We start from the raw sequence: 10,902 nt of genomic DNA, 5'->3' as shown, positions 1-10,902 counted from the left end.
CCGCCGCCCCCGCCCCCGCCCCCGCGGAGCCAGCCCGTGACGCGCGAGCCGTCGCCGTTCCCACAGTCTGGGTTTAATTGGAAACGAAGCGAGAGCGAAGGGGATGCGCGAGGCCCCTCCCCTGCCTCGGGACCGGCGCTCTTCCCGCGCAGCGCCCCCCCCCCCGGCCCCCGCCGCAGGTGCGACTCCCTCGTTAGCGACGCCTCCCGGCCCCCGCGGGGACTGCTCGCAGGCGGGCGCGGAGCGGGGCCGGCAGGCGGCGCCGGGCGGGGGGGCGGGGCGCGCTGTGTCTTCTGAGCCCCGCGCCGCGTGGCGGGGTCCGCCCCCTCCCGGGTCTCCGCGGCCGGTGTGCGCGGGCGCGCTGGGCTGGGGTGCCGGCAGGGGGCGCGCGGGGGGCCCGGGGACGGGCGGGAGGCACGCGGGAGGCGGGGTTGGGGGGAGGGCCCTGGGTCGCCCCTCCCGCCCCCTGCCCGCCCACCCGGAGCTCCAGACTGCGAGGCAGGAGCCGCGGTGCCCCCCGCGCCCTGCCGGCTCCGCGCGCACCTCCTACCTGTGGAGTGCGAGGGGCTCCCTCTCGCTGGACACCCGCTCCTGCTCCCCGGAGAGCTCCCGCCCGGCTCCTCGCGGCGCGCAGAGGCGGCGCTGGGACCCGGGACAGCAGCTGGTGACATGTAGACGCCCCCTCCGCGGAGCAGCCTCGGCACCTGGGCACCCCCCGGCGCTTAAAGTTTGGGGCTGGGCGCCATGGCCAAGAGCAGCTCCCTGAATGTCCGCGTGGTGGAGGGTCGGGCGCTGCCCGCCAAGGACGTGTGAGTACCCCGGGTCGAGTCCCGGGTGAGGGGCGCACCGCACGTGGGGAGGGAGGGCCGCGTGCCAGGGAGGGCCCGTGAGGTGGGCGGGGGGGGGGGGCTCTTGTCTAAGACCCAGTATTGGGGCAGGTCCGCCCTCACGGGGCTAGAGGCCCCATGCCCATCGTGAAACCTAGTGCAGAGGGGCGCCCAGACTTAGCAGATGCACCACTCTGCCCCCAGGAAGTGGGGTGTCTTTGTTCCTGGGCTGTACTAAAGGGGATTAGAAGGTCGAATTTTGTTGGAGCTGCGGAGAGTATTGGAGCGCGGCGGGGTGGGGAGGGGGTGTCGTCTCTTCCTTAGTTGAGGCAGGTGCCGGAGGTGGGGCTTCTCCAGACCACGGTGGGTGCCTATCAAAAGAACCCTGGGAAGAAGGCCCAGAGTGCCGGGTGGTCCCAGGATTCCTCCGTGTGCATCTGGTGTTTAGGTTCGCAGATAGTCATCAGGTGGCCCACCAGCCAGGGTGGGGATGGGGAGTGGGGGGGACACCAATCTGGAGTCCTCTCTATCTAGAGCCCTGTGCTCCCCAGCTAGGAACTCCCTGTGTGGGCCTTCCCTGGATGCTGAGCTGCTTGGAGAGCCACCCCACCTCCACCGTAGCACCCTCCCCAGCCAGGTGTGATGGAGCTGGAGGACCCTTGGGCTCCCCTTGGTACCAGGCCTTGGCTCTGCTTCCTCCAGGGCTGAGTCAGCAGTTGCCGAATCAGCAGAATGGCGGGAGGGATCCCCCTCCTGCTTGGCCTGGAGCCCAGAAGGGGTGCTGAGGTGTCAGCACCTGGGACAGGTGTGGGATCCTTGGCAGGGCATCAGCTGTGTGACCTTGAACCTGGTCCTCTTGGGTCTCAATTTCCTGCCTGGACAATGGGAGCTCTGGACAGGAGCCACCCAGCCCCCAGCCGCTATGGAGATGGAGACCCTGTTAGGATTTACCCCATGGCCAAGGTGAGCAGAAATCTGGACTCTGAGCCTTTACCTGAGTGGAGATTAGGGCTTAGCTATGCCCTGACTCCCCCCCAGCTGTGGGTCCCCAGTGAAGGGTCCCCTGCCTCTGATTTCATGAACCTTGCCCCTCCCCAACTCTGGGCTGCTGAGAGCAGTCTTAGCTTCCCCTCATCCTCGTCAGCTACCCCAAATAAATATGCACTTGGGATAAAAGCAGAGCACTTGCTGTGTGAATGCAGCTTTTGGACAAGCCCCTGCTTCCCTCTTTCTGGGACACCCTCTCAGAGCCTCTGAGAATGACATTCTGGAACTTTTGCGACAGTGAGGCCAGGAATGGGGGCCTGAGAACTGCCGCACGGCTGAAGGGGGGGCCCCTGGAGTAATCAGGTTTCCATCTCATGATCCTGGGTGAGGGCTGTGAGGGAGTGGCAGGTGGTGCCCCTGGCCCTGAACACGGCTCCCGGGGCTCCTTCTGCCTCTCCTGCAGAGGGAGTTGACTCATCTGGTTCCTGCATCTCTTGGCCACCCCTCTTCCCCCAAGTTCCAGGGCCCAGGTGAGCCCCAGAGCAAGGGTGGGAAGGAGTCACTAACCCTAGTGGAGGATACAGTCACCCTGCCTCAGTTTCTCTAGCTGCTGGCTCTCTTCTTCAAGAGGGGCCGTCCTCAGAGCATGCCGAGATCTCCATGCCCATGGAGACTCTTGGATGGGGGTGTGTTCTCTCTCTGGTCTCCTATGGGAAAGGGCCCAGACTTGTTCCGAAGCCTCGAAGCCTTGTCAGGTTTGAGGGCGGGGCCTGACCTGACTCTGGAGGAGGCCTCAACTGACAATTTGTGAGTAGTAGTGTTAGTAATAATAGCAGCTGTAAGTTGTCCAGGGCTTCCTCTGGGCCAGGTTCTGTGTTCAACACTTCCTGTGGCCCTATTAGCATTTCTGTTTCTAAATGGGGGACACTGAAGCCCAGAGAGGCAAAGTCACTTGCCTGAGGTCACACAGCTGGGATCTGAGCTCTGACTACTCCAGTGTGTAAACCACACTGGGCAGGCGGTGGCCGAGGGGCCTTCTTTCCCACACTTGAGTTGGGGCAGGGGCCGTGGGAGAGGCCAAGGGTCTGGAGAGATCGAGGGTCTGGAAGGCACACGCCTCCTGCCACTGCTGCCTCCTACCTGATGGGAGCCTGATAAGGCCCTCGTGCGTCAGTGCTGTGGAGCTGACTAGCCAGCTTGGCTCCCAAGAGGGGCCCCAGGGTCAGGCCTGGGTGACGGAAGGGGACATGTCGGATCCCGGCCAATCTTCCCATGTCTGCAGCTGGGGAAAGTGAGGAATGGGACCATATCTAAAAGAGGCTCAGGGATAGAGGACCTCAGCCAGAAAAATGAGATATAGGGATTACCCAGCCATAGGCAACCCCCAGGGAGAGCCAGATTAGGAAACTGAGGCTGCCAGGGTTACTCAGCCCAATGGGTTTGAAATAGATTCAGAAGGGGAAACTGAGGCTTAGGGCACTACTCAGAAGGGGGCTCAAGGGTAGAACCCAGAAAAGAATGCAGGGACACAGGCCACCACCCAGCCTGAGGTGTTCTGAGATGAGGCCAGATGGGGAAGTGGAGGCATGGTGGCACCCACACAGAGGGAGCTGAGGCCTAAGGAAGGACTCGTCCAGCAGACAAGGCTCAGATCACAGCTGGCTCCTGGCACCAACAGCCCCCTCCCTGAAATCCTGTGGCATCTCTAGGTTGGAAGTGGCAGAGAGAGAGGGTGGGGGCTCCCCCAGAAGTTTGAGGAAGCAAGGAAGACAAGTAAACACAGAGAAAAACGGGGAACAAGATGCCTTCAGAAGGATCGGAGTCAGTTTTACAAATGATAGAGGGGGCTGGGAGTGGTCTCTCTGGTGAAGTGATTTTTGGACTGAGTCAGCCAGGATAAGATCAGGGACAGGGTATCTTAGATGCAACAGCAAGCGCAGAGGCCCTGAGGCTGGACTGAGGTTGGTGGAAGATAAAGGAGGCCTGTGTGATGGGACAGAGGGGACATGAGGACCCTAGGGGCAGCTTGGGAGGGGGCTGGTAACTCTTATTATGAAAGGGGGATGGAGCTGGCTTTGGTTGGCTTGTGGCTCATGCCTACTCAAGGGGATGCAGCACATCTGTGCTGCTATTGGTTGAGTTTTGAGATCTGGGTGCCCTGGTCTTTGCCAGCAGAGGTGCATCCCCAGTGGGCCAAGCACTGGGAGCCCCCCTCCCCAGGGAAAGTTCCATGGAAATGAAAAGCTGGGATGGGCAATGCTTTCTCCAGAGGGTAGCGCTGAGGCTCCTGGGGGAGAGCTCTGGGGCCAGCCCGTGATGCATCCCCCACCCCATGCATTACCTCCTTTAGTTCCTCCAGCCCACCCAAGAGATGTGTGTTAACATTAGAGAGAGGGAAAGCTGGCACCCACAGACAGAGAGGAGGAGCCTTACCGGGTTCGGCAGCTAGCAGGTGGCAAAGCCAGGATGCCTCTCCAGCACATGCTGTTGGCCACAGCTCCGGGCTGCCTAGGACCAGCACTGGGAACTTTCTGGCCTCATGCCTCAGTGTTCTGTTTCTCTGGGTGGAAGCCCAGAGAGCCCATGCATGGTGGGTCAGGCTTGCAGTGGGTGGGCTGTGCACCCATGACATCTCCAGCTGGTCCCCTGAGGTTCTGCCTCTTAGCCCGACTCGCTGTGTGACCCTGGGCCAGTACCCTGCCCTCTCTGGGCTGCAGTTGCCCCTATCCGTACGTATAATGTGGGTGGATTGGGACTTCCACTCGTGGCTGCCCTCTCAACCTCCCTCCTGAACGTCCTCCTTCTGCAGGTCTGGGAGCAGTGACCCCTACTGCATCGTGAAGGTGGATGACGAGGTGGTGGCCAGGTGAGGAGTGGAGAGGCCAGGCCTGGGGAAAGAGGAACAGGGCAGGGGATGGAGGAGGAGCTCCTCCTAGACCTGGGGGGTCCAGGCACAAGACTGCGTGTTGAAAAGAGGAGTGGGGCAAGGAGAAGGCTTACGCCGAGGGTGGACATGTGGGGCTGACGGTGGACGCCATGTGCTTTGGCCCCTCTGGGGACAGACAGCTGGGACTGCCAGCTCCTCCTGCCGTCCTGCCCCACCGCCTGGCCGATGCGGTCCCCCTGGACCAGATGATGTCCCTGCCGCTGTCCTGAGGCTGACTCAGCGGCTGCCAGCCTGTGTCTCCCACAGTGGCCTCCCCGGAGGCGGGCATCTCACGCTTGGCTGGGCTGGCTGGTTCCGGGCCTGCTGGGTGCTGCGGGCACCAGGGTGTGTGTGTGTGTGTGTGTGTGTGTGTGTGTGCGCACGCACGCATGCGTAACCAGCTGGGCCTGCTTTTGAGTGTGGGGGTGGGTGTTGGAGGGCTGGCGTGAATGCCTGCGACCACATGTGCATGTCCCTGGGGGTATGCAGCTCACAGGCTCACATTGTGTACAGTCTGTGGTGTGTGTGTGTGTGTGTGTGTGTGTGTAGCTGAGTGTGTGCACACACATGGTCTGCCCTGCATACACATGTGAGCACCAGTGTCTGCTTGTTTGGGTACACACGTCAGGACAGGAGGGGATTGATGCATGAGTGCGTTTTGGGTGGGGGTGGAGGGAGGTGGGTCTGGGCGTAGTTGGTCCCCACCCCCGCAGGTCGGGGGACAGCTCTCAGGCCCCGCAGGCCTGAGGGGCGTGGGTGGGCAGGTGGGCGGCTGGCTGAAGCCTGGGTTCCTATGGAGACAGCAGGATTCAGGATGCCTTTGGTGCTGGTTCTGGTCCAGATGGTCTGGGAGCTGGGGGTGGGGAAGCCCTTCTGGGGAGGGGTGTCAGCCTGCAGCATCCCAGCTGACCCCTGTCCATTGTTCGCTATGCGCATGCTCCCCCCTCACCACATGCTGTGATACCAAACCCCCCAAACAGACAGATAGAATTTTCTGTGTGATCCCAGGCTGCCATCTCCCCATGTGTGCTCTGGGGGAGACTTCCAGCTGGGAAAAGACCAGGACAGGAGGAACAGGGTGTTTGGGAAGAAGGGACCTGTGATGGTGGTGCCCTGGGCTGGGGTAGAGGGCACAGTGTGCATCTGTGCATACATGCATGTGTACATGTTCACACTTTGTTGGGGAAGAGTGTGGGGAAAGGGAAGAAAGGAGTGGCCAGTGTATGACCAAATTCTGCAGCAATAGATTTGAGTGTGTCTTCACTGGGCAAAGTAGGTTCTTTGTTCCCTGCTGGGTAAAGGGAAGTGTCGGGTGAAGATGCTCTCTGTGTGTGTCTGTTTTAGGCTTGTCTTGGTCCCTAACCCTCCTGTGGTTCCCTCTTGCTTCCTGAGTGCTCTGGCTCCTGCTGACTTCATGGGCTCTTGGCCCCCCACACTTCCCCATTTCTCAGCCCGCACCTTCCTGTTCCTTAGACTCAACAAGTTCACCCCTGCCTCAGGGCCTTTGCACGTGCTGTTCCAACCATCTTGTCCTCATCTTCTCTGCCTCCTTTGCCTGACTAGCTCCTGCAAGAAGCCTTTTCTGACTCCTCCTACCCACATCCCCAGACCAAGCCAGGTGCCACTGAGCTAACCTAAATCACAGGACTTCTCTTGCTGTCGTGTGTCACAAGAGCTCAGGAGGGAGCACTTGCCCACTGAGGGGGGCCTCTGTGGGGGCAGGGACCTTGGCACCTCTTCCTCTGATTCTCCATCGCCCACAAGGCTTGGCATGCAGTCACGGTGTCTATGGAGTGAAGGAATGAATGAATGGAGTTTGTGCGTTGTCAGTTACTATGCTCTGGGATTCTGTGTGTGTGTACCTGCCACCCATCACTGTATGCATGTCAGTGTGTGTCTGTGGGTTTCTGTGTATCTCTATGTGCTGAGCATTTTCCTTTTGATCTATGTGTCTGTGTGAATGTGTCTGTTTTCTCTGTGTGTATCTGCGTGTATCCATATGTAGAAACACATAGATGTGCATTTCTAGAAATTTCTGAGGATGCTTATGTGTATCTGTGCATACAGGAATGTGTCTCTGGCTTTCTTGGTATATCTGTGTCTGTCTTTCAGGGTGTATCCTGGTGTGAGTGTGTGTGTGTGTGTGTGTGTGTATGTGTGTATGTAGGTCTCAGGGTATATGGATGTTGGGGTTTCTGTGTGTATTTGTGTTTTGTTTTTAAGTAGGCTCCACACCTAGCATGGAGCCCTACAGGGGGCTTGAACTCATGACCCTGAGATCAGGACCTGAGCTGAGATCAAGTTCAGATGCTTACCAGACTGAGCCACCCAGGCACCCCTCCTTGTGTGCATTTGTGTATATATCTATGCACATCATGGATGTGTGTGGGTATGTGTGGGGGTCCCCAGATGTCTTCCACCTGTGTGGCCCAAGGGTCCCCAGCCCCCTGTGCCCTCTTTTTGTAGGACAGCAACTGTATGGCGGAGCCTGAGCCCCTTCTGGGGGGAGGAGTATACCGTACACCTGCCCCTGGATTTCCATCATCTGGCCTTCTATGTTCTGGACGAAGATACAGTGGGGTGTGTGCCCTGGGGACCTATGCTTGGGCACCTGGGGGAAGGCGGGGTGCCCCGAAGCAAAGTATCCACCCAGCCCTTACTGCCTGCTTTCACTGCTTAATGACTTACACTGTCACCTGCTCGCCTTTCCACAGGCACGATGACATCATTGGCAAGATCTCGCTGAGCAGGGAAGCAATCACAGCCGACCCCCGAGGTGGGCGAGGGGCAGCAGACTTCAGCTGGGTGGAGGGAGCAGGGGTGGTCATGACCAGGTTTGCAAGCACCATAGCAAGTGGCATGGGGAAGCACAGAGTCTTCAGTGGAAAATTACTTCAGTTGTTGATTTTTATTTATTTAAAAAAATTTTTTTGGAAGAGCGAGAACACACATGCACAAGTTGGATGAGGGAGGGACAGAGAAAGGGAGAGAGAGAATCCCAAGCAGGCAACATGCCCAGCATAGAGGCTGACACCAGGCTCAATCTCATGACCCTGAGATCATGACCGAGCTGAAACCAAGAGTCAGATGCTTAACCGATTAAGCCACCCAGGTGCCCCATCAGTTGTTGATTTAAATTTTTTAAAATTTAGTTTATTTATTGAGTAGTTTAATTAATTTACATAGTTCAGTATTCAAAAAATATAATTAGTGGTGAAACTGTTCGTCTTAATCTAGCTATTCCATTTTCATTTTCAAGGTTGTCAGTTTCTTGTATGTCCTTCTAGAGATATTTTATTTTATTTTATTTTATTTTATTTTATTTTATTTTATTTTATTTTATTTTATTTTATTTTATTTTATTTTATGTTAAGGATTTTATTTGAGAGAGAGAGAGAGAGAGAGAGCAAGAGTTGGTGAGGGGCAGAGGGAGAAGCAGACTCTCTGCTGAGCAGAGATCCCCATACAGGGCTCAATCCCAGGATCCTGAGGTCATGACCCGAGCTGAAGGCAGACACCCCACTGACTGAGCCAACCAGGTGTTCCTAAAGATATTTCAAATAGGTTTCTTAATTCTAAGTGCTCTTTACATGAATCAACTCATTTAATTATCATAATAGCCCTGTGAAGTAGGTACTCTTATGATGCCCACTCCAGAGGTGAACATCCTGAAGCACATGGGATTGATTATATGGCTTGCACCAGATCACAAAGTTATTAGGTGAATGGCCAGGATTTGAACCAAGATTGTCTACCTCCAGTCTGTGTTATTAACACAGCATCATATGTGTTTTTTCTCTGCTCATAGGAATGGCAGCCTGATATACTCACTGTTCTGTACCTTGCCTTTTTTTTTTTTTAAGATTTTGTTTATTTATTCATGAGAGGTAGAGAGAGAGAGAGAGAGAGAGGCACAGACATAGGCAAAAGGAGCAGCAGGCTCCTCACAGGGAGCCCGATGTGGGACTTGATCCCAGGACCCTCGGATCACGCCCTGGGCCAAAGATAGACACTTAACCGCTGAGCCATCCAGGCACCCCTGTGCCTTGCCTTTCACTTCACCATGTACCTTGGAGACCTTTCCATATAAGTTCCCCAAATCTTCAACATTCTTTGATCTTTGACTTCATGGCACTCCATTGTATGGATATGCCATAATTTATTTGGCTGGTTCCCTATTGATGGGCACTTGGGTTGTTTACTGTCTCTCCCTAGTTCACACAATACAGCCTTGAATAGCCTTGTACAAATGTGATTTCACACATGTGCAAGTTATGTCAATCAGCCTGATAAGTCCCTAGAAGTGGATTTGCTTGGTCATAGAGTATCCACATTAGCATATTAGAGACTTATTGCTAAGTTGCCTTCTATGGAGGAGATAACAAATTGCCCCCCTGTACTTTTGCCAGCAATTACCAAACTTTTTGATCTTGTATCTTACAGGTAAAAAGTTGCCTCTTCATTTAGGTTATTTTGTATTTCTCTATGAATGAGATTGATAGCCTTGTTATATATTTAAGAGTTGCCTTATTTCCTTTTCTGTTTGTTATTTATTTACATTTTTTTGTGCATTTCCCCCCACTGGGTTGTTTGGCTTTTCTTATTGATTTGTAGGAACTCTTTACATATTAGGCAAATTTAACTCTATCATATTAGCTGCAAATATTTTTTCTTCCTTTGTCCCTTGTGTTTTTGCTTATCATTTTGTTCTATGTATAAACTTTATTTATTTTTCTCTAGTTAATTTTATCTTTTTTTTATGGATCTTGATTTTCTGTGATACCTAAAAAGGACTTCCCAACTCTAAGAGAAGATAAGTTTTTTTTACCATGATTCCTTCTCAAAACAATTTGTTTTCCTTTTGTACATTCACATCTTTGATCTATTTGGAATTTATCCAGATTCAAGGTATGGAGAGGGATTGAACTATATTGCTTTTTCTCTAGATGACTACTAATTGTCTCAACATCAGTAACTGAATAATGTATTTTTTCATTGGGGGAATTAGTTGAAAACTTATGTGCTAATAATCATAACCATTGCTCTTATTTAATGAGGGCTTACTATTATTAATATATTTAGTCTTCACAACCGTAAGTGAAGTGTGCACTAGAATAATCTTGAATTTATGGCTGATGGAAAATGAGGTTTGGAGAGGTGAGGGCACTTGCCCTTCCTAGAAGTTTCAGAGCTAGGAGTTGAGTCCAGGCTGTCCTTCTTCCAAAGTCTATGCTTTCAACCTGTCTGCTGAACTGTTCCTGTAATGCCTCAAACATCCACCCAAGGGGGTGGAATTAGATGAATAAAGTATGAGTCCAGGCTTCAAGGAGCTTGTGGACCAGATAGAAGGAGAAAACAGAACATGTTCACACAGAACAAGGAACAAGAAAAAAAGGGGAACTATCCATGTGTGTGCTTCTTATTTTTTAAGCAGGATAGGAATGTAGGGGTGGAGGCATATGGAATATTACTGGCATGACAGTGGATGAGGATAAGAGGGCTAGTGTAGTCAAGAAAGGTTTCCTGGATGAAGGGGAATGAGTTGGTTCTTAAAGGTGCTTTGGCAAAGACACTAAGATATGTCTCTATAAATTCTCTTCTAGGGTTGGGCATAGGCCAGGCCAGATGGAGTCCTCAGTGGGTCTCGATTGGAGAAGGCCATAGGTGACAGGCTAGAGTCTGGACTTTCTTCTAGAGGCACTAGGGAGCCATTGATGGTCCTTTAGCAAGACAGCAAAGAGAGTAGAGCCATATTATCAGAGGATGGAGTGATAGGAGAGATTAGATACATTTTCAGAAGATCTCTGTGCTACTTTGTGGATATTGGATCACAGTGGGACAAGAGTACATATGAGAGATCAATTAGGAGTCTGTTGCAGTAATCAAGTGACAGGAAGCTGATGGCACCTTGGATTTGTGGGTAACAGTAAAGATAGAGGTGAGGGGGGACTAAACTCCCAGTAGTGTGTGGCACTAGATCCTCCTGCAGCATAACAGTGAGATCCTGAATTAGACAGGATACCTAATACGTTTTAGGACTTGCTGTAAAGAAGAAAAAAATCTCACTATTCTCTAGTCCCCCCACTGCCACCCTCCTCCCACCACTTATGAGCGAAAACCTGACAGGGGGTGGGGAATAATAAGCAAAGGAGTAAGGAAAGA

The 10,902-nt window shown here is 53.6% G+C and overlaps 1 protein-coding gene across 6 annotated transcripts in view; it reads left to right on the top strand.

Moving 5' to 3' along the window:
- The first annotated feature begins 470 nt into the window (after positions 1-470).
- Positions 471-10,902, top strand: part of RASAL1 (RAS protein activator like 1) — a 29,910-nt gene continuing 19,478 nt past the window's right edge. For 3 of the 6 annotated variants that reach the window (XR_012019214.1, XR_012019215.1, XM_072802602.1), the window contains exons 1-4: positions 471-809; positions 4,624-4,680; positions 7,207-7,320; positions 7,455-7,516. Coding sequence is in view for 4 of the 6 variants with exons in the window: in XM_072802602.1 (XP_072658703.1) it covers positions 745-809; positions 4,624-4,680; positions 7,207-7,320; positions 7,455-7,516 (298 nt within the window). In the remaining 2 variants the exon portion in view is untranslated. Of the gene's footprint in view, positions 810-1,656; positions 1,791-4,623; positions 4,681-7,206; positions 7,321-7,454; positions 7,517-10,902 lie in introns of those variants that run through there. The other 3 variants (XM_072802599.1, XM_072802601.1, XM_072802600.1) reach the window with 3 other exon arrangements.

The sequence above is a fragment of the Canis lupus genome, chromosome 27 (assembly GCF_048164855.1).
Source record: "Canis lupus baileyi chromosome 27, mCanLup2.hap1, whole genome shotgun sequence".
NCBI lineage: Eukaryota > Metazoa > Chordata > Mammalia > Carnivora > Canidae > Canis > Canis lupus.
This window is presented reverse-complemented; position numbering and strand designations above follow the sequence as displayed.